The 22,707-nt window shown below is 43.8% G+C and overlaps 3 protein-coding genes across 18 annotated transcripts; 1 reads left to right on the top strand and 2 right to left on the bottom strand.

Annotated features, from left to right (window-relative positions):
• Positions 1-981: 981 nt before the first annotated feature.
• LOC110522472 (ubiquitin-like FUBI-ribosomal protein eS30 fusion protein) lies at positions 982-6,011 on the bottom strand. 2 transcript variants are annotated; one of them, XM_090233107.1, is made up of 5 exons: positions 5,974-6,011; positions 5,318-5,399; positions 4,973-5,136; positions 1,353-1,408; positions 982-1,187 (listed from the first exon to the last, which is right to left on the bottom strand). In XM_090233107.1, exons 2-4 carry the CDS (start codon positions 5,390-5,392, stop codon positions 1,375-1,377), a joined length of 273 nt encoding a protein of 90 aa, XP_090089233.1. In that variant the 5' UTR covers positions 5,393-5,399; positions 5,974-6,011; the 3' UTR covers positions 982-1,187; positions 1,353-1,374. The 2 variants fall into 2 exon arrangements, with proteins under 2 accessions (XP_090089233.1, XP_021456572.1); XM_021600897.3 differs by having other exon boundaries at positions 4,992-5,136.
• A 401-nt stretch (positions 6,012-6,412) lies between these two features.
• On the bottom strand, positions 6,413-16,530 carry LOC110522470 (pre-mRNA-processing factor 39). Of its 10 annotated transcripts, XR_016495459.1 has the most exons (17): positions 16,171-16,339; positions 15,056-15,189; positions 14,775-14,843; positions 14,277-14,645; positions 13,658-13,783; positions 13,334-13,452; positions 12,972-13,139; positions 11,554-11,734; positions 10,912-11,019; positions 10,447-10,611; positions 10,176-10,288; positions 9,857-9,983; positions 9,366-9,634; positions 9,027-9,211; positions 8,311-8,385; positions 8,031-8,145; positions 6,413-6,982 (listed from the first exon to the last, which is right to left on the bottom strand). XR_016495459.1 is itself a non-coding variant. In XM_036976080.2 (16 exons), exons 1-16 carry the CDS (start codon positions 16,181-16,183, stop codon positions 6,890-6,892), a joined length of 2,316 nt encoding a protein of 771 aa, XP_036831975.2. In that variant the 5' UTR covers positions 16,184-16,530; the 3' UTR covers positions 6,413-6,889. The 10 variants fall into 10 exon arrangements, 5 of the variants coding, with proteins under 5 accessions (XP_036831975.2, XP_021456569.3, XP_090089231.1 ...); XR_016495457.1 differs by having other exon boundaries at positions 14,277-14,843; positions 16,171-16,356; XR_016495458.1 differs by having other exon boundaries at positions 10,176-10,611.
• A 2,567-nt stretch (positions 16,531-19,097) lies between these two features.
• LOC110522469 (ADP-ribosylation factor 6) lies at positions 19,098-22,419 on the top strand. 6 transcript variants are annotated; one of them, XM_021600891.3, is made up of 3 exons: positions 19,098-19,537; positions 19,710-19,795; positions 20,484-22,419. In XM_021600891.3, exon 3 carries the CDS (start codon positions 20,512-20,514, stop codon positions 21,037-21,039), a length of 528 nt encoding a protein of 175 aa, XP_021456566.1. In that variant the 5' UTR covers positions 19,098-19,537; positions 19,710-19,795; positions 20,484-20,511; the 3' UTR covers positions 21,040-22,419. The 6 variants fall into 6 exon arrangements, with proteins under 6 accessions (XP_021456566.1, XP_021456565.1, XP_021456568.1 ...); XM_021600890.3 differs by having other exon boundaries at positions 19,111-19,537; positions 19,710-20,001; XM_036976078.2 differs by having other exon boundaries at positions 19,394-19,537; positions 19,689-20,001.
• The last annotated feature ends 288 nt before the right edge of the window (positions 22,420-22,707 follow it).

Below are 22,707 nucleotides of genomic sequence, written 5' to 3'. Positions count from 1 at the left end.
ACATAGCTTGGTGAGATCTGACATGCCCCCTGAGCCACTCTTGAAACCCATTCCAACCGGAAATTACAAATGTGGCTCATGCGCAGTGCAATAGCACTATAAAAACATCCTTCTTCAGACACCCACATACAGGTCGAAAAATCCGTTAGGATTATCATCTCATGCAAGATCAAGGGTGAAATCTATCTCATCACCTGTTCATGTGGGAAAGCCTACGTAGGACAAACAAAAATACAATTTCAAAAAGTACATTGACTATCCAGTAGCAGCTCACTTTGTTAAAGCTAACCATCCAATCTCCTCCCTCAAATACACAGGCATTGAGCATGTGGTTTAAATATTGACTTTGATCCCAGGCCCTTATGAACAATTCTCTCTTTTATGAACAAGTATTATACATTATATTCTTTCTACAGCTTATCAGTGTACATCCAATATGTTCACCCTGTTACACAGGGTACATAGTTTAACCTGAGAAATATGAAACAAATGTGAAATTGAATTAAACAATGGTGACGCTAATATTATGTACAATATTCAATGTTTCCACATAACCTAATATATTCAACACGCCATAAACTATTGTTTAACAGCTTCACTCATTAATAATTAACTTAATGACACACCCCACTATTGTCATTGGTTGCACAAATTGTCTACATTGTATTCAAGACATTACCTTGAAGAAGGCAGTGATGCTGACACGTTGGTCAGCATCACTGCTGGTGATTGACCCAATCACGTTGGTGATTGACCCAATAAATCACTGGGAATTTATATATGGAGTGTGTGACTATTTATAGCCATTATCAGGTAGAACAGAAAACCAGCAGAACTGCAGGCTCAGATTCAAAAACCCCTGAACAAGAAAGTATCAAATAATTTGTCAATATGTTGCCCAAACAATAGTTTCTAATAGGCATTTTAATAATATAATTTACTTATCTCAAATTCAGAAACACCCAAGACATGAGATCATTATTTAGTCCAAGGCAAATCTTTATTCTGTACAGGAGGAAAACCTTTCAGCGTTCTCTTGAAGGGGGGGAGGGGGGGGGTTCTTAGGAGTTGGCGTTGGGGCCCTTCTTCTTGCCGAAGGTGGGCACAACATTGACGAAGCGCCTGTTGTACTGGATGCGACGCTTGGCACGACCAGTCTTCTTCTTCTTCTTCTCCTGCTTGTCAACCTGGAGTGATAGAGGGACAGTGCTATGGTCCATACTATGCAGAAATACATTATTTAGCAGACACTAATCCAGCCACTATAAAGAGTTTGAAACAACTGCCACAAAACCAACTACCATAGTGTCATAAAGAGTATGTTTAAAAAATATCAGAAAGTATCTGCTGACCTTGGGTGTCTGTCCCCGCACTTTACCGGCACGGGCCAGGGAGCCGTGGACCTTTCCTGGTGGGGAGAGAAAGCAAAGAGATTATCCCAAGTGAACATACAGCAATGGAAATGACAATAAGAGACCTCGACAGAGCATTCATTAGTTAACTGCTGATCTTGAATGGAGTTGCACAGTGCATTCAGAAATTACAGTGCCTTGCGAAAGTATTCGGCCCCCTTGAACTTTGCGACCTTTTGCCACATTTCAGGCTTCAAACAAAGATATAAAACTGTATTTTTTTGTGAAGAATCAACAACAAGTGGGACACAATCATGAAGTGGAATGACATTTATTGGATATTTCTAACTTTTTTAACAAATCAAAAACTGAAAAATTGGGCGTGCAAAATTATTCAGCCCCTTTACTTTCAGTGCAGCAAACTCTCTCCAGAAGTTCAGTGAGGATCTCTGAATGATCCAATGTTGACCTAAATGACTAATGATGATAAATACAATCCACCTGTGTGTAATCAAGTCTCTGTATAAATGCACCTGCACTGTGATAGTCTCAGAGGTCCGTTAAAAGCGCAGAGAGCATCATGAAGAACAAGGAACACACCAGGCAGGTCCGAGATACTGTTGTGAAGAAGTTTAAAGCCGGATTTGGATACAAAAAGATTTCCCAAGCTTTAAACATCAAGGAGCACTGTGCAAGCGATAATATTGAAATGGAAGGAGTATCAGACCACTGCAAATCTACCAAGACCTGGCCGTCCCTCTAAACATTCAGCTCATACAAGGAGAAGACTGATCAGAGGTGCAGCCAAGAGGCCCATGATTACTCTGGATGAACTGCAGAGATCTACAGCTGAGGTGGGAGACTCTGTCCATAGGGCAACAATCAGTCGTATATTGCACAAATCTGACCTTTATGGAAGAGTGGCAAGAAGAAAGCCATTTCTTAAAGATATCCATAAAAAGTGTTGTTTAAAGTTTGCCACAAGCCACCTGGGAGACACACCAAACATGTGGAAGAAGGTGCTCTGGTCAGATGAAACCAAAATCGAACTTTTTGGCAACAATGCAAAACGTTATGTTTGGCGTAAAAGCAACACAGCTCATTACCCTGAACACACCATCCCCACTGTCAAACATGGTGGTGGCAGCATCATGGTTTGGGCCTGCTTTTCTTCAGCAGGGACAGGGAAGATGGTTAAAATTGATGGGAAGATGAATGGAGCCAAATACAGGACCATTCTGGAAGAAAACCTGATGGAGTCTGCAAAAGACCTGAGACTGGGACGGAGATTTGTCTTCCAACAAGACAATGATCCAAAACATAAAGCAAAATCTACAATGGAATGGTTCAAAAATAAACATATCCAGGTGTTAGAATGGCCAAGTCAAAGTCCAGACCTGAATCCAATCGAGAATCTGTGGAAAGAACTGAAAACTGCTGTTCACAAATGCTCTCCATCCAACCTCACTGAGCTCGAGCTGTTTTGCAAGGAGGAATGGGAAAACTCTCGATGTGCAAAACTGATAGAGACATACCCCAAGCGACTTACAGCTGTAATCGCAGCAAAAGGTGGCGCTACAAAGTATTAACTTAAGGGGGCTGAATAATTTTGCACGCCCAATTTTTCAGTTTTTGATTTGTTAAAAAAGTTAGAAATATCCAATAAATGTCATTCCACTTCATGATTGTGTCCCACTTGTTGTTGATTCTTCACAAAAAAATACAGTTTTATATCTTTATGTTTGAAGTCTGAAATGTGGCAAAAGGTCGCAAAGTTCAAGGGGGCCGAATACTTTCGCAAGGCACTGTATTTAGACCCCTTGACTTTTCCACATTGTTACATTACAGCCTTATTCTAAAATGTATAAATCCCCCCCCCCCCATCAAATCTACACACAATACCCCATAATGACAAAGCAAAAACAGGTTTTCAGAAATGTTTGCCAATGTATTAAAAATAAAACCAATTTAATATTACATTTTCTTAAGTATTCAGACCCTTTACTCAGTACTTTGTTGAAGCAACTTTGGCAGCGATTACAGCCTCGATTCTTCTTGGGTATGACGATACAAGCTTGGCACACCTGTATTTCGGGAGTTTCTCCCATTCTTCTCTGCAGATCCTCTCAAGAACTGTCAGGTTGGATGGGAAGCGTCGCTGCACAGCTATTTTCAGGTCTCTCCAGAGATGTTCGGGCGGGTTCAAGTCCGGGCTCTGTCTGGGCCCCTCAAGGACATTCAGAGACTTGTCCTGAAGCCACTCCTGCGTTGTCTTGGCTGTGTGCTTAGGGTCATTGTCCTGTTGGAAGGTGAACCTTTGTCCCAGTCTGAGGTCCTGAGTGCTCTGGAACAGGTTTTCATCAAGGATCTCTCTGCACTTCACTCTGTCCATCTTTCCCTCAATCCTGACTAGTCTTCCAGTCCCTGCCGCTGAAAAACATCTCCTTAGCATGATGCTGCCACCACCATGCTTCACCGTAGGTATGGTGCCAGGTTTCCTCCAGACGTGACGCTTGGCATTCAGACCAAAGAGTTAAATCTTGGTGTCATCAGACCAGCTAATATTGTTTCTCATGGTGAGTCCTTAGGTGCCTTTTGGCAAACTCCAAGCAGGCTGTCCTTTGCTAAGGAGTGGCTTCTGCCTGGCCACTCTACCATAAAGACGTGATTGGTGGAGTGTTGCAGAGATGGTTGTCCTTCTGGAAGATTCTCCCATCTCCACAGAGTAACTCTGGAGCTTTGTCAGTGTGACCATCAGGTTCTTGGTCAGCTCCCTGACCAACACCCTTCTCCCCCGAATGCTCAGTTTGGCCGGGCGGCCAGCTCTAGGAAGAGTCTTGGTGATTCCAAACTTCTTCCATTTAAGAATGATGGAGACCACTGTGTTCCTGGGGACCTTCAATGCTGCAGAAATGTTTCAGTACCCTTCCCCAGACACAATCCTGTCTTAGATTCCTTTGACCTCATGGCTTGGTTTTTGCTCTGACATGCACTGTCAACTGTGGGACTTCATTTTGACCGGTGTGTGCCTTTCCAAATCAATTGAATTTATCACAGGTGCACTCCAATCAAGTTGTAGAAACATCTCAAGGATGATCAATGGAAACAGGATGCGCCTGTGCCCAATTTCAAGTATCATAGCAAAGTGTCTGTATACTTATGTAAAGTAGACATGTTTTTATTATTTAAAAATGTCTAAAAACTAGTTTTTGCTCTGTCATTATAGGGTACTGTGTGTAGATAGAGGAAAAATGTATTTAATCCATTTCAGAATAAGGCTGTGACATAACAAAATATGAAAAAGGTCAAGGGTTCCAACCCTATTTCTTTCAAAAATCCAATCCTCTCATAGCTGTGATTTTATTCAATGGAGGAAGGATACATTTTCAAAGTATTCAAATCAGGACACATATTGAGATCATGTACAGGACCTCATAAACCATTGTAGCAAGCTGTATTTGGTTCTCCATCATTTTAGTCTTATCCAAAGCCACTTACAAGAGCAATTGGGGCTACGTGCCTTGCTCAAGGGCACATCAGCAGATTTCACTTAGACAGCTTAGGGATTTGAACCAGCAACCTTATGGTTACTGGCCCAGTGCTCTTAACCACTAGGATACCTGCTGCCCGAGTACTGACCTCCCAGAAGTCGGCCAGCCACTTCCAAGGTGCAGTACTCAGAGATGCCACAGTCCACCAGAGAGGAAGAGTCCTCCAAGGGGGAACTGTCCAGCAATAGTACCTGGTCCTCCACTAGGAGACCCTCCAGAGTCTGGACATGGAGCTGAAACAACCCAACAGACACACTTACTTACTGGTTTGCTCCAGACATGGATACATCCAAACAATTTACATGCATGTGACAAATCCAGACAATGTAACAAGACCTGGTGGAAATGTAGACTCAAGACAGTACACCAATTACAACACAATGATCATTGCTTTATCCAAGCTTAGCCTCTCACCTTTATTTCTCTGACGGTCTCCTGTCCGGTCACCTCAAGGGTGTGAGTGTTCTGGGCACGCAAGAAGAGCTGCATCTTGATGCTGTGGATAGGAAGAGATGGTTCGTTAGCTTTTAGTATGAGAACAGTTGGCAGCAAACTGGGTGTCATTGGTCCACATGTGACTTGAATCCGCTCTAAAAAAGCAACTACGACTGCGCTAGGGATGACTACGCATTGATATATTGTCTGCCTAGGTGGCACATCTGTTAAGATATCAATAGAAATAGGCAATTTAGGAACCAATAACTACCACTTCACTGCAAAGACAGAGCATAGCTGTAAGGTTTGGAAGTTGACGAGCTAGCTAAAGTTGCATTTAGACATACCTAGGCAGGCAATATATTTGCAAATCAGCAACACGAGGATGTATTATAGTTACGACCTTAACGAATAGCTACGCATCCATGGTCGTTTGATTAGCTAGTCAACCACATAACTAAACTTGCTAGCCACATGGTGCACGCGGTTCCGGAAAAACGATATGATTTGCTAAATAGAAGGCAATATAATAAATAATTATTCGTCGTGGATGGTGAAGTACTTATTCCGAGCTTATATATAGTCTCGAATGGGTATAATATGCAATATTTTAAATACATTTGCACAGGCCTTACCTCGGTTGATGCTAGCCGTTCAACACTATGCAAAAAAGGGCTTTCGGAGCGTAGGCGGTGCGCATGTGTCAACGTGTGACGTAGATAAGGCTGAGGGCACTACCATTATTATTATTTTTTTTTAAAAAGCCTATGGAATCGTATTCATGAATAAAATACTTTCCTATGATTTTGTATACAAATATCATTGTAAATGTTTGCCTGTCATACAGAAACATGTCATATGATACATCCTGCTGTTTCAACTGCTGGATGTAGACAGTAAACAGAATCAGCTTTTTAGCTCTGGGCCACACCTTATACCGCGCCATGAGTATCTACATGATTGGTTACATATGAACTCTTCAATATGTTCCCGTTTGGTTTAATTTAGACGCAATTGCGGTGACGTTAATATCGTACAAATATGGGTTAATTCAGGGAATAACAAAACATGAAATATGATATTCATCTCTTTATTATGAAATAAACAAACATTTCCATTCATTTCTGTTTTTGTCCCAGGAAACAAAAACCTTCATCTTAAAAATCTCACATTTTAGGAAAGCAGAGAAGAGGCTCAGGGAGGAGCATAGCTGGTACCACTACCTCCATACAAATATATAATCTGTATCAAACATAACTAGATTCCCCCCACTGAGATATCGAAGAGGAACCAAATTATGCAGTCAATCAAAAAATTGAAAACATCGTTGCTTTTTTCAACTGAGAAAATGAAGTCCGCATCAACACATGTGCAAGCAACACAAAAAGCAGCCGGCCAATGAATGAATGACAATGGTGATGACAGTAAACGTGCCAATCTAATGGCCAATTGAAACAAATTACGTCACACAGGAGGCGGGGCTAGCTGAGATGAGCAATTGGGCTGGGTAGAAAGATGCTTCCTCTCATCTCCCTTTCGGTCTGCAAGACCTTATGTGGGTGGAGGGGGGTAGTACTGGTTATACTGCTGGGAATACTGGTTGTACTGTCCCCAGGAGTTCTGTCCCCAGTTGTTGTACTGTTGCTGTAGAAGGAAAGCAAAAGACAGACAGGATTAGTTGGCATTCCTTCAAATAATTAGAAACATCTCATTCTAGCGTTAGGTGATGAAGAGAATAGTGCAACACTATCACACTCCCATTTTTTACTCATTGAGAAGCAATTTTGCCTCGAGTCTTGTGTCAGACAGTATGACTTTTGTCACCTAGGCATAGTATGGTGAAAATACTCAGAGGCCCGTTAATTAGATCCACCCATCTAGTACCAGGTCAGCCCCACTCCAGAACAGTCTGAATTCTACAAGGTGTGGCATTCAAACGTTGGTATCAAGTGACCAAACATGTGCCAGGAAAACATTCCCCACACTGTTACACCAACAGCCTATACTGTTGACACCAGGCAGGATGGTGCCATGGACTCCTTCTGCTTAAGCCAAATCCTGACTCTGCCGTCAAACTGACCCAACAGGAACCGGGATTCATCGGACGAGGCAATGGTTTTCCATTCCTCAAATGTCCTTGTTTTTAGCTGATAGGAGTGGAACCCGGTGGGGACGTCTGCTTGCTGCAATTGCCCATCCGTGACGAGGATCGACGAGTTGTGCGTTCCGAGATGCCGTTCTGCACACCGCTGTTGTACTGCTCCGTTATTTGCCTGTTTGTGGCCTGCCTGCTAGCTTGCACGATTCATGCCTTTCTCCTTCGACCTCACTTATCAACAAGCTGTTTTCTCCCACAGGACAGCTGCTGATGGGAAGGTTTTCACAGGAAACCCTAGACACGTGTGTGAAAAGCCCAGGAGGCCGGCCCTTTTCGGATTTACTGGAACAGGTGTGCTTGGCACTGACAATCATACCACGCTCAGTTGCTTAGGTCACTCGTTTTGCCCATTTAAAATCAAACAGTAACTGAATGCCTTGATGCCCGTCTACCTGCTTTATATAGCAAGCCATGGCCACATGACTGTCTGCCAGAACGAACCATTTTCATGAATGGGGTGGTGTACCTAATAAACTGGGTATATCGCTCACTGCAACATTAATTGGGTGTAAAACAGTAGGTCATAGGACTCACCTGGTACCAGTTGTAGTTGTAGGCAGAGTTGTTACCCTGCACATCTCCCTGCATCATGTGCCCTGAGCCTGAGTGCTCGTCTGTACGCTGTCTCTTCGATTCGGTTTCCTGTGAGCTGCAGGGACACAAAGGAACAGGTTCAGGTCAATCAAGAGCACCCAAATAACCAAGTCAAGCATGGTGATTCACAACCTGCTATGAAGTGTCCTACCAATCCTATTGATTTGTACTCAATGACGTCAATGTTAAGCTGAGGGAAGTAAACAAACTGAAATCTTACCCATTCTCTGCTTTCCTCTTTGCCGACTCGTTTTCTTTCAGAAGCTTCTGGTGTTCATCGTACGCAGTCACTAACCTGTGAGGGTTAAAAATAATACATGGTTGAGATTAAAATGACTCACTATGCAGAAATCGCTCTGCCATTTCCTGTTTGCAAGAATTCTAATTCACCTAATTTCAGTTTGTGACAAAACAAGTAGTGTAGACTAGGGGTTTCAAACTCATTCCATGATGGCCTAGTGTCTGCTGGTTTTTGTTTTTTCCCTTTCAATTAAGACCTAGACAACCAGGTGAAGGTAGTTCCTTACTAATTAGTGATTTTAATTCATCAATTAAGTACAAGGGAGGAGCGAAAACCCGCAGACACTGCCCTCCGTGGAATGAGTGGCACGTGGCGTAGAGAATCATTGCACTATCCAAAACCACTGTGAAATATCTTTTCCATAACCAAAAATAAAGTTTTCAGCTGGTGTACTAAACCGAAAGTAACACGACACAAAAACGACACAAGTGCAACAGATCTACCGCTTCTTAAACTTGCTTTCAATGAGAATGACAGATCTATAAATCACAGATCAATGTGAATTTGGTTGGGTCGCCCAGAAAAGTGCATATTGTAGCTCCAAGTGGAAAGGGAAGTCTTTCAGACTAATTTGAACACTAGTCATGAAACATTCATTCATTGTATTTGAAAGTAGGTACTGCAGGTGAACTGACTTGTTGATGTCGCTGCCAAAGTCCTGGAGGAACTCAACCTTGCGCTGAGAGAAGGTGAGACGGGAGTCGAGGGGCAGCGGGCTGCTCAGTGCACGGTCGAAGCAGGCCAAGATGTCCGCTTCGTTCTGCTGCACGTCCCCACTGTACTCCAATTCCAGCAGGTTCAGATACAGTTTAGCACTGGCCTGGGAGAGGCGCACACACAAAGCAGATTAATGATGAACTCAAATGGTTTCTCCAAATCAAACTCCCTTTGGCACCATGCGTCTCAATAACACATCTCAATATCAAGATCCTGTACCAAGTGACTCCATTCCTCGTCTAGTTTTGTGCTCTTACCTGGTCCTTTTCTATGGCGTCCAGCAGCACCTTGCGGGCCTTGGCGAGGCTTCTCTGCACCTTCAGCAGCTGCCGGGCCAGCTTCACGGCGTAGAACGACGTCTCACTGGTGTTCTTCCCCGCCGCAATCGCCTCCCTCAGCAGGGCCTCCGCCTCCTCCAGGTTGCCGTGGCGCCGCTCCAGGCTGACCCGCCGCAGACGCACCATAGCTAGGGCTGGTACCGTAGCCTCCAGAGCCTTCAGGATACGGCGCGCCTCCGCTATGTTCCCTGCAAGGAAACAAATGACAGAAACTCAGTTCCACTTCTGGGTTGAATGTTTCTAACTAGTTTTGTAGACAGAGGCTACCAATCCTTTTGAACATGTATTACGTGATTGGCTCAGCCTCATTTGAATGTACCTGTTTGTAAATCACTTCAGACAAGAGCATCTGCTAAAGGTCTAATGACATGTGAATGTGATGTCAAGAGGGATCTAGAAACACCCCTCACCCTGTTGCTCCTCGAACGCAGCCCACAGCAGGTGAATGTTGGGCTTCTTGGTCAGGTGGATGGTACACGCCTTCTTGTACACATGTCTTACTCCATCAATGCTGTAGCCTTCTATATATTTTGCATACTTCAGAGAAGCAAGAGAGGAGGGTTGGAGGAATAGGGGGACGGGGTGGATGGAAAGAAGGTGGGAAGAGAAGACGAGGAGGGGGTGGGGACGACAACATTTTAAACACCCATTTCCAGTTTACTCAACCAGTGAATTTCTTCATTGACAAGATCGTGTTTTTAGAAATGTTCTTTGTAAACCCATCAGCACCTTCATGGAACCAATAAGATAAGTTTCTGTAAGGTAGTGGGAGACGGAGAAGATGCAACGTAGTAGTTGGCAAATGCTGGAGTCAAATCTTGTGTGGCAAAGCTGGCCATCCCCTAATACAACAGATACAGTGAGTCACAGATCAACGATACACGCAAAGAAGAGATGTGCAGGACGATTTACTGTTGTCAGGAAGTGATGAAATCGTTGATAGGGGAAGTGCGGGGGGGTTCATTATTTTTGAGGTGTCAACGGTTAAGGGTTGGGTTACCTTTGTCCAGAAGTCCTCGTAAAGAGCACAGGCGATGAGGCAGCGTTCGAACAGAACGACCACACGTTCGGGAGTGCCGTTTTCGATCTCATAGTCCAGGTACTCCTTCCAATTGCTGAGCTGGGTCTTCTCCAGGGCTTTGACATGGAAGTAGGGGCGTTTTATCTACAGGGGGAGAGGAGAAACAGAGCATTCAAAATGGTGCAAGGACAAAAAATAACCACTTTGGAGAATTAGGGATAGTTTACCCCAAAATCAACAGTTGTCCGATATTTTTATACATTCCATCTACTTTGTAGACATCTGGAGTCCTCAATCCCTAATAAACAGGAAAGAGTGGCACCATCCCATTCAATTTCAACCCAGCTTGACAAAGCCCACTTTAGAGGTATGTGAACTATTCCTTTTAGCAATATGAAATATAATTGGATGATATTCTGATCATTAAAAAGTGTCAGTACTCACCCCTTCCTCGAAGGCCCAGCGTTTGCTGACCTCCTGCTCGTTTTGGTTGAACACCTCCTGGCGTGACTCGATCACCTTGTGTCGCATGTTCTCAATCTCCGTCACTCTCTACACAGAACACAAGACACTCAATGTTAACCTTCTCACTTCACTTTAAAACAATCTCGTAACAATCTCATTCTCCACTGATGTGCAAACTGCATGTCCAGCTGCCAAGATTATTTACATCACCATGAGGCCGAGAGAGCCTGAGACTAGCAGGGGCCCTGCCTGTCGAAGGCGAGGGGGCCGACCCAGGGACCGAGGCCCGACCCGGGGCAGGGTATGTACCGTATGCACCCTGCCTGTAGGCCAGCCCTGGTGCTGGGGACTGGAAAGGACGAGGGGTCACTCGACTTGGCCAGCCGGCCCACGATCCATCCATTCCTGACCCACTTTAAGTCGAGTCCCTGACTGGATGAAGCCAACTTGAATCCCCCACGTACTCATTGGCTTGGCTGCTGACGGAAAGACACCTCTTCAAACCTGCACAGATTTGTGTTTCTCTCCAAGGATGATGATGAGGCGAGGGCCTCTTTCCTAACTCTCTGGCATGTTGTGGCATATCAACCCCTCCTCGAGGGTGAGGAGGTGGAGTCGTACCTTTGCAGGATCTGGGAGGTCTTCGGTGCCTGGCGGGAGCTCGTCGGCAGGTGTTGTGTCCTCTCCTTCCCCATTGGCTGCAGCTGCTACGTTGGCTTTGGCTAGCTCCACCCTCAGTTGGACAAACTCCTCCTCTGACAGGAAGTGTTTGGGGTTGTTGTTCTGCACATGCTCTTTGAACCTGCGAAGAGACATTCAATACATCACAAAACTACTACCAGAGAAGTCAAAATCAAATCAAATTGTATTTGTCACATGCTTCTTAAACAGGAGTAGACTAACAGTTAAAGGTTTACTTACTTACGGACTCTTACCAACAATGTAGATAGAAAAATATTAAAAATAACAAGGAATAAATACACAATGAGTAACGATAACTTGGTTATATACACACAGGGTACCAGTAGAGTCAATATGCAGGGGTAGGTCACTGAAGTAGATATATACACATAGGTAGAGGTAAAGTGACTAGGCAACAGGATACATAAACAGTAAAAGCAGAGTATGTGATGAGTCGAAATAGTTAGTGCATAAAGGGTCAATGCAGATAGTCCGGGTAGGCATTTGGATAATTATTCGGCATTCTTATGGCTTGGGGATAGAAGCGGTTCAGAATCCTGCCATGCGGTAACGGAGAGAACAGTCTATGACCTGGGTTGCTGGGGGCTGAATTTTTTTACAGCCTTCCTCTAACACCGCCTGGTATAGAGGTCCTGGACGGCAGGGAACTCGGCCCCAGTCATGTACTGGGCCGTACGAACTACCCTCTGTAGCACCTTGCCATCGAAAGCTAAGCAGTTGCCATAGCATGCCCGAAAGTGAGTGTGGCTGACAAGTGTACAACTATTGCCAGTGTTAAGTATTTGATTTCTCTTAGCTACCCACTACTCGAGATGTTGACCATAACAGAAATAGAATGAATAGAACGGACATCCCCATTCAAGTCAATGATGGCATAATGGGTGGACTGGCAGCCATTTTGAGAGTACCATTGACAGAAAGTAAAAGGAGGTATACCCTTAAATCTAAGTCAGTACTTTCTGGGATCCTTGGGACCGCCCTATCTATAACATTAAAAAAATGTTAACTTCAATAGGGGGGAGTCACAAGGATGCAGAGTTTGCATAGACCCTTCAATCTGTGCTGTGACTGGTTGAGTCAACTCAACTGACGTTAAAACAAATACAGTCCATGAGCCAGATTAGTTAGCATCATTATACATTTCCATGACAATCCAGCATCAGTAGAGAGCATCCCAAATGACCATTGAAATTATTGCATCATAATACCAGGCAGCTGTGAGTTTACAAATTGAATTGCCAGGGTTAGTGTCTCCAAGCACTTTGTATTAATTCTATAACCATAACCCTCATGGATGATTTATCAAAACCCATTGTGAATGAGCTGACCCCTCGTACCTCTGGAGGTGCTGTGAGTAGAGCTGGGTGGGGATGCCCAGGATGCGGTCGTAGATGGCCGTGACATTAGCCAGTTTCTCCTGCTCCATCTCCCAGTTGATGTAGGCCTCCCATAGACGGTCAGAGCGGAAGTCTGTCCCTGCTGCCAACACAGCATGCTCATACGCACTGTGGGAAAGAACATAGGACATTGTTAATCATGTAGTCTATGACCTGAAAAGATCATGGAATAAATACAATGTCAAGACATGTCGTTTTGATTGTTGAAGTGTCACCATGCACAAAGCTTTTACAGGAGTGTGTGTTGAGGTGAGTGAGATTCAGTCTTTCACTTTTCAGTGACGACAAGGATCTTTACTCACGCTCTAATGCGTCCTGGTGTCTCTGGGTCTTCATGGTCAGCGTTGTCCTTGATGAAGGACATGTAGTGAAGCCACAGATCCACACTGAGGGGGATGGCCTGCACACCTCGTCGGTACACCTGGGGACAGGAGACAAAAGGACATTGGTGAATGAGACAGACTGAAAAGCCAATGACCCAAAAAGTAGAGAGAACAAAGCAGACAGAACAAACTAACCCTGGCAAGTCCTTTCAGATCAACACAGAGGATAGGTGGAGACGTCCATTTACACTATTGACAACATCAGCCCATCTGCGGCAAAAGACATGCTCATTTCACACTTACCTCCTCTGCCACCTGCACATTGCCATGCTTCTTCTCAGTATCAGCAAACTTCTTCCAGTAGCCGTAGCAGTAGGGGTAGTGCAGGAAAAACGCATCAAACGCCTTTCTCACAACACCGAGATGATTCTGAGGAAAACATATCAATTATAACTTGCTTCCTGCCAGACAATTTTTATCAATGTGACTTTAACCAAATCAAGCCACATGTTCATCGAACCATAGGCTCTCCAATGTTGTTCCGGGAGAGCTACTCTCCTGTTGCATCCATGCTATCTGCGATCCGTAGGACGTCCCTACCACATTGAAGTGGAAAGGTGAAAGGGTTAGGTAAGGGTTAAAGTTAGGGTTTAGGGTAGGGACATCCCAAGGAGTCCTTGATAACACTGACTACACCAGCTGATTTTTAGAATCGGATGTGATGGATTAAGGTTGGAGAAGAAGAAAAACAGTGGCTCTCCAGGAACAGTGTTGGAGCCCTGATCTAACCCTTTAATCAATCAGGTTTAGTCGCATTGAGATTTTAAAATGTAGTTTTCAATACAGAAGACTATGAGAGCAGATTACACCTATTCACAATACAAGGGTCCACATACAAATTCCAGGACTTCTCCACGCTCACCTCTTGCTCCACATACTGCAGCAGGTAGACCCAACCATTGAAGTCTTCAGGGTTCTCCTCACACCCTTTAGCCAGCTTCTCGTATTCAGCAGGGATGAGGGGCTCTGTGGGGACAGCTGGTTCCTCAGCTGGTACCTCAACAGGTTCCCCCTGCTCGGTCATCTCTTTGGATTCTTCCAGCTCCATGTTAGCTGGGCTTCCATCTTCCGCAACCATTGGTGGCTGGGCTTGGGCTGGATCTTGTTGCTGTTCTACAGCCTCTGACATCTTCTCACCCTGCATTAGAGACTCTGTGGCATCCTCTTGGTTGTTCTGTCCTTCCTTGCTTTCTTCTTCTGACGAAGCTTCCATTTGGTTCTGTTGTTCTACCTGGGGAGAACAAAACTGATCATCTGAATCCTCCTCTTGGAAGAGCTTGGCACTCGCTAGCTGGAAGTGCTGCACTGCTTGTTCAACTGATCCCAGATCAGACTGCTGGTCCTGGTGCTGCTTGATTACCTCCGGTGATGACTGATCTGACTCTGAGTCAGTGTCGTGGATAACTGTGGTGAGGTTGTCAGGGGGAACCTGGTAGAAAGAGAAGTAGACAAAGGGCACTGCTTGAAACGACAACCTTATTCAAAGTTGAAAGCATTGTGGTTTACTCGGACTGCAAGCAAAAAAACATGACAATGGCTATGTGGTGTTTAGAGTAATGATGACAGGGCATTGTCTTTGTGGTTACGCTCAGAGGCATTTCTCAATTTCCCAGAGCAAACCTGTCTATTTTCACCACTGACCTGGTCCATGGTCCATTCAGCAGGGTGCGCGAGGACAGGCAGGTCTGGGAGGAAGCCATCTCCGTTGCCCTCCATGGCTGGGGAGTCCCCACTCTCAGAGCTGTCTGTGTCCAACATCCCTGTCATGGGCTCGTCTGAGAGATGCCGGTTTGGAAAGGGACACAGGTTGCACATCAATCAACAACACAACATCAAAAAGGGTTGAGGGTAATTATTAACGTTGGCTTACAGTAAAGTGTTTTAGAATCAGGAGTGGGTCCAGACAATATTGACATAACTGGGTTATTGTGGGTTCTTTGGGCATATCTACTAATGCACGAAAAAAATCCTTATCAACCAATAAAATCTGTATGGCTGATACAAATGTGCCCACATATCCAGATATGGCTAGATAGGTAACGTTACGCTAAATGTATTTATCATACGTGCTTCAGATATTAACCTAAACCATTCAAATCAAACTCAACTGGGATTATTCAAATAACCTTGAGCCAAAGAATCCTCACTCTGACCGCATCTGTTGACTTGTTAAGAGATAGCATGCTAGCTAGCTGACTACAGGTGCGCATGCTGGTGATAGTAGCACGTTATGTATCTAGTTAAACAACATTTAATCCGGTCAATCAACTAGTTGGCTAGTTATTTCAGTAGCTATCTAGTTAGACAATTTTTTGCAATAGTTAGCTAGAGCTTTTGGTCATCATTCAAGAACGGCACACAGTTGTAAAATTGGTTTAGCAACTTACTGCAGTCAGCATTTAACTAGCTAGCTACATCGTTGGTCAGTACACACTCAATGACGTTAGCTAGCTAGCGTAGTTAGATGTTTGAATTACCAAACTAGATACACACTCTGTAGGTATCCTCGAAAATAAAACTTTAGTAACGTTACTGCGTGTTGTGATAAAGATTGTAACTAGGGAAAGGCGACAATTTCATTCTAATCCCAAATAATGGTCTTAATGTTGAGGCTTCAACCTTGCCTCGGTTTGGGCCTAGTTAGCTAGCTAGCCAGACCGCGCACGTCCACCATCTTCACGTCGTTACAGCAACCGAACTTGTAAATTCGCAAAATTAAATACAACATTTGCGCAAAGAGGTTTGCGACAACTTACCAATATCTTCCATGGAAATTAGATGAGACAAATGCGTATTTCATATACTTCAAACTAATCTAACCAACAACATGTAGCCGCGTTTCTACTCTCATTCTCCAGCGACAACTTCGAGGAAAGGCACAGTAGACGCACATGCGTACTGTAGTGTCATGCGGGTGGGTTCACTACAACGTAACCAAGAATGGTATAAACTTGGTTCGAGCCCTGAATGCCGATTGGCTGAAAGCTGTGGTATATTTAAGCAATAAGGCCCGAGGAAGTGTGGTATATGGACAATATACCACTGCTAAGGGCTGTTTTTAAGCACAACGCAACGCGGATTACCTGGACACAGCCCTTAGCCTTGGTATATTGGCCACATACCACAAACCCCCGAGGTGCCTTATTGCTTAAATATACCATGGCTTATCAACGTAATATATTGGTTACCGACATAATTCGAGCAGTAAAAATACATGTTTTGTTATACCCATGGTATACAGTCTGATATACCGCAGCTGTCAGCCAATCAGCATTAGGGCTCGAACCACCAGTTTATTACAGACTGTATACCATAGGTATGACAAAACATGTATTTTTACTGCTTTATTTATGTTGGTAACCAGTTTATAATAGCAATAAGGCACCTTGGGGGTTTGTGGTATATGGCCAATATACCTTGGCTATAAAGGCTGTGTCCAGGTAATCCGCGTCGCATTGCATTGTGTCGTGCATAAGAACAGCCTTTAGCCGTGGTATATTGGCCATATACCACACCCCCTCTGGACTTATTTCTTAAATATATCCAGCTACTTGTGTCTGTCTGTAATGAATTCAACAACTGTAGCCAGTAGAGGCTGCAGTCACTGATTTACACAAAAGGTGAAAGTTACCATTGCCATTCAGAATAAGAGGATAGGAGAATAACATTCCTGTACATTTTTTGACACTATTTTACATCATCATTTAGCATTGAATTTAACAATGAAGTGTAGAATAATGTAAATGTAGGCAACATATAAATCCATCAATAGCCTATGTGTGATTGGAAGCATTCTGTCTGGCTGCATCACCACCTGGTATGGCAGCTGCACCGCCCTCAAATGAATGGCTCTCCAGAGGGTGGTGCGGTCAGCCCAACGCATCACCAGGGGCATGCTGCCTGCCTTCCAGGACATTTACAGCACTCAGTGTCAAAGGAAGGACAAGAAAAGTATCAAGGACCTCAGCCACCTGAGTCACGGTCTGTTCACTCTTCTACCACCTAGCAGACAGGGAAGGTACAGGTGCATCAAAGCCGGGGCCGAAAGACTGAAAAACAGCTTCTATCTCCAGGCCATCAGCCTGTTGAACAGCCATCACACAATCTCCTGTAGTAAGAGACAAAGATAGACTCCCTCACACAAAACAGATACACAAGCTCTCTCACACACACACACACACACACACACACACCTCATACACAAGCAGACCCCTGTACTCACATATGCAGTCATACACACGCATACGCCCATACTCACAAACACACACACAGAGACATTAAACACTGGACCGTTTCTTTATATTGTTCTTCACACTGTAAACCACTGTACATTTACAATATGTTTTTACAGTAAGAAAAATAGTACTAAAGCAAAATGACAGCATTAAGCTGGCATCTCTGGTGCCACTATAATGTGGTACATTTACAGTGAAAAGTTTTACTGTGTATACTGTATTTTTCACATACATCATTCCAATATATTACATTTTTGTTACACTGTTTATACACATTGCATATTTAAATACTGGATTCTTGACATAGCTCACTGTAATATATCTGCTGCTGTACATAGCATTCTTAGTATATATTTTTGGTGTATATATGCATGTATATATGCAAGGATATTGTTTGTGGACTTTAGCTGTAGAGAGGGTCATCGGCTGCCATCTTCTCTCCATCGAGGTCCTGCACAACTCCAGGACAAGGAAGCGTGCAGGAAAGATCACTGCCGGCCCATCCCACACCAGTCACCCCCTCCTCCAAAAATTCCCCTCTGGCAGGCGGTTCAGGTCACTCATGACCAAAACCCCCGCCACCTGAAACGTTTCTTCCCCCGGGCTATACTTCAATTGCACTCTGTTAATCTCTCTGCATTTAGATATATTCATACCACAGGAGGTTGGTGGCACCTTAATTGGGGGGGATGGGCTCATGGTAATGGCCATCCTCCCCTCAGCAGCCTCCACTGATTCATACTGATACTGTAAATTTGTACATCCACTGTATATCAACTGTATACCCACTGTATATTTGTATATCTGCTAATTCTTATAACACTATGCTCACTCTAGCTAGTTGTTTATAATGTATGTAAACTTTGTTTAACCTCCGCTGTCTGTATTCTGTCTCTTAATCTATCACTAGCAGCACCATATCACTAAGTACAATTCTGAGTATGTGTGTGTGAATGTACTTGGTGAATAAAATGGATTCTGACTCTGATCATGATTTCAAAAAAATTCTAAAGGCTTTATGAACCAAATACTAAATGTATCTCATATCCACACGTTGTCTGTTTGTACTGTAATGTTAAGAAAATTCTAATTCACAGGAGGCTGGTGAGGGGAGGATGGCTAATAATGGCTGGAATGGAGTGAACGGAATCGTTTTAAATACATGGAACCATGTGTTTAATGTGCTTGATACCATTCCATTCCTGCCATTACTAGGAGCCCATCCTCCCCAATTAAGGTGCCACCAGCCGCCCGTGATATATATGGCATACTATTGTGCTTATTGTTGCCTTATTATTGATGCCGTTGCTGTTGCAAAAGGAAGAGCTCAAATACAGCATTTAAAAACAAGATTACAGATGGAAAAATTACCGGCATTCTCTCAATCTGGGCATTGCAAATTATCACGTTATACAGCCAATGAACAATCACGACGTCATATAATGAGCAGACGATGAAAATGACGTAAACAATAGGGAGATCAGTTTCTCGATGTGTAAAACACAGAAACAGAGAATCACAAGACAAATTTAAAACGTGTTGTTTTCTATCATTACACACGAGATATTCCTTAATAATACCAAAAAAACTACAGCATTTTTTAAATTTAGTTTCGAGACAGACAAAACGCGGAGCGACACAGAGCTGAAATGGCGTCCATTTCAACTATCATATGATCGGCTTGCTGCTGAGTCGCTCCGTGTGCGCATGCCAAATGGCGTAGTGCATCTGTGCATGAGCAATCGAGAGGAAGTGGCGGGTGATCTGGGTCCGCACCTTTTCCGGTAACACAGCACTGCCAACGCTGTAACTGAACGACTGTAGAGAGGTAGAGAGGCAAGAGCAGGGATAACTAACCTGGGGGACCGGGGGGTTGCCGCAGTTGCAGGTACCTATCACATTTTCCAACGTGGCTCTTTTTGTGAAAGCTTTTGATTTATATTACGCGCTATTTTCAGCCTATAATAATGCGCTTTGGACAGAACGGTAGCCGATTAAAGTTGTGCTCTGTCTGTCTGACACCCCTCCCTTTTCTGAAGCGCTCCGCTCCTGTGTTATAGGGAGAGAGGAAGAGCTGAAAGTCGGAGGAATCAATGACCTTTTGAGCATTCTAGACCTGGATGACCTGGCGAAGATACGACCGGGGGTGATCTTATCTGTCTGTTACAATGAACTACTGAATAGAATCGTTCTTTTGAATCCGCCGATTGGAATAAGGGCAAGTGGACAGCCGGCAGACAAGGAGGAAGTCGGATTTACCACGGGCTTTTGAGAGGGCCTAATTTCATAAACGCAACTATTAGGCTGTATATATTTTTGTATTTCTCTCTCTACATTATTAAAAACACAAAGGTAGGCCTACGCACCGGGAACTGAAATTGGGATTTAAAGATGACGGTGCGCTAATCGTTTTAATCAAAGAGAAAGTGTTTGAATCGGAGTGTTGTAGATTATGAAAATATTTCCCCACCCTCTCCCGTGCACTGAGACGCCCAATTTTCGAGCACTTCAATTTCCCTTTGAATCCTCTCGAATAGGCTAGCACCCAGCTATTTTTGACAGCTGTTAGTGTAACGGGATATTTGTATCTTTCAGTGGATCATTTTCCATAGATTGACCGTCGTTCTAGACACAAGTGAAACGTTATCTGGAACTAACTTTTGTAACTGCTACCTTAATTTATATTTGTCAATCCACCACTGATAGACTGTCACGTGGATTTATGCTGTCGGGCAACCTGCTACAGCATTAGAAACAAAAATCTGTTTTATTTTTAAGAACCATTTCTGCTCTCTTGAAATCATAGGGAAGTAATTTACTTTTTTTCCCCCAAGGAAGTAATATTTATGCACAGCCTACAAGATGGGGAAAATGCTCTCGAAGATCTTTGGCAACAAGGAGATGAGGATATTGATGCTTGGACTTGATGCTGCTGGCAAGACCACCATCCTCTACAAACTGAAGCTGGGCCAGTCTGTCACCACCATCCCAACAGTCGGCTTCAACGTTGAGACAGTCACCTACAAGAACGTGAAGTTCAACGTGTGGGACGTGGGGGGCCAGGACAAGATCCGGCCGCTGTGGAGGCACTACTACACTGGCACTCAGGGCCTCATCTTTGTGGTGGACTGTGCCGACAGGGACCGGATAGACGAGGCCCGCCAGGAGCTCCACCGGATCATCAATGACCGGGAGATGCGGGATGCCATCATCCTGATCTTTGCCAATAAGCAGGACCTGCCTGACGCCATGAAGCCCCACGAGATCCAGGAGAAGCTGGGCCTGACCCGGATCAGAGATAGGAATTGGTACGTTCAGCCCTCGTGTGCTTCCACCGGTGATGGACTATACGAGGGTCTCACCTGGCTCACCTCAAATTACAAATCTTAATGTTCATCACTTTTATGCTCAACCTGGACTGTTTAGTTACAATAACAAGCAAAAAAAAGCAAAAAGAGAAGAAGTGAAATGAACAACAGATGAGAAAAAAATGACAACATGAGTCAATGAATAACATGACTTCTCAGATGAGTAGGCCTATATAAAAGAGAAGTTTGATTATAATCCTCCATTTTTTTCCTTTTGATAATGGTGAATGATGCCCCTATAACCCATGTTTTTTATAAACAAAATGCAATTATTTTGGGCTGGCTTTTCTTTCTTTTTTTTGTTCACTTTGACTCTAGTATACTGAACTCACAGTCTAATCACTCAATAATTCACAAAATATTATTTTCAGAAGCTCTGAAAGAGGCAGATTAAATGTTTTTTTTCTCTTGTATGATTTATTTCTGCGGTGGCAGGGTTCAGGGTTAGGGTGTGCTATTTTTTGTCCCTCAGTTATAGATACATTACAGACAGCCTTCTATTCAGTTTTCATACAGTATTCTCATGACCCAATTTCCACCCAAAGGATGGGAAAGGCCAATGCCCCTGTGTGGACGTTACCCGCTCATATCTGCGCCGGAAACCAAGGGACAGATTCAGCATATCAGTTCTCATGGTTCCAAACTGCCACCATGGTTTTTAAAGAGTTAAGAATATGTATTACAGACATGTAAGGACCTCATGAAGAAGTACTGTTTTCACTTTTGATTGATTGTACAAAATGGTGGAGATGATTGAGGAAAATGTGTTTAGTACTTAATTCCTTAAACAGTGATTCCATCCCATGTCTGCTAGGGGGGTTTTCTGAGAAGACACCATGGACACTGCGACATGGATGGATATCATTGTATTTTTGTTCTGTTTCGGGTCAGAATCTGTTACCACTGATCTCTTTTTGCCTCTAATCTTCTAAGAGCTTCCATTTCCAGTTGAGTATTTGTAGTTCCGGCTGCCTTTTGGGAAGCCCTGAGTTACAGGTGCACCAACAGAAAGACAGACAGTGTGGTGGAAAGCACCCTCATAGCTAAGTCTTCACTAGGGGTGGGAATGACTACCCTATCCACAAGGGGGTGGGGGGAAACACAATACTATAGGGCCCCTTGACTAAAAGTGCACACTGACTCTTTCTGACTGACTCTTGGGCCCAAGTAAGCAAGTGTTTACTTTTCAATCCAACACCACTTCCATGGTGCTCTGCTCTCCAGTAAATGGGGCCTCCTGCTCAGTTTGTTTTATCCATTCACATCAGTTGTACAGCTCTTCATGCAGTCAGACAAGACTACATGTTCTGTTCATAAGTTATAGATATGAAAATGCTTTGTTTAATTATTTTTGTTCCATTTGCTATGCTGATGAAATAATAAAAATATGTATCCAGATCAACATGGAAGTGGAGCGTTTTCAATATGAATCCTGCAACATTTCACATTATCAATGAGCATGTACTTGCCTAAAGGATTTAAAATGTCACAAAAGAGGAAGTGAAATTTGGCAGTTTATAAGAGTTAGAAGGGGGAAAAAAGTTGATGTGTGAAGTCAGTTTGGTGTGTTTCCGTTGTGCTCGTGAGTCACCGGCTGTGAATAAGTGATGATAAGATCTCTGGTTTCGGGGTAGTGATTGGTAGGTAGCTTAGGTCCAACTTTCCAGGCCTACCTCAAGACTGTATTTCT

This window comes from Oncorhynchus mykiss, chromosome 4, assembly GCF_057628025.1.
Source record: "Oncorhynchus mykiss isolate SJ-2025 chromosome 4, ASM5762802v1, whole genome shotgun sequence".
NCBI classification, from domain to species: Eukaryota; Metazoa; Chordata; class Actinopteri; order Salmoniformes; family Salmonidae; genus Oncorhynchus; species Oncorhynchus mykiss.
Note: the sequence above shows the minus strand (reverse complement) of the source record. Positions and strands in the feature narration are given on the sequence as shown.

Coding starts and splice junctions, on each gene's coding strand:
- LOC110522470 (XM_021600894.3), bottom strand. Junction 13,453..13,657: donor ATGTGCAGGTGGCAGAGGAG/GTAAGTGTGAAA, acceptor TCCTGTCCCCAG/GTGTACCGACGAGGTGTGCA. Junction 11,735..12,971: donor TACTCACAGCACCTCCAGAG/GTACGAGGGGTC, acceptor GTCTCTTCGCAG/GTTCAAAGAGCATGTGCAGA.
- LOC110522472 (XM_021600897.3), bottom strand. CDS start 5,392: ATGCAGCTCTTCTTGCGTGCCCAGAACACTCACACCCTTGAGGTGACC. Junction 5,137..5,317: donor AGACCGTCAGAGAAATAAAG/GTGAGAGGCTAA, acceptor GGGTTGTTTCAG/CTCCATGTCCAGACTCTGGA. Junction 1,188..1,352: donor TGCGGGGACAGACACCCAAG/GTCAGCAGATAC, acceptor CTATCACTCCAG/GTTGACAAGCAGGAGAAGAA.
- LOC110522469 (XM_021600891.3), top strand. CDS start 20,512: ATGGGGAAAATGCTCTCGAAGATCTTTGGCAACAAGGAGATGAGGATA.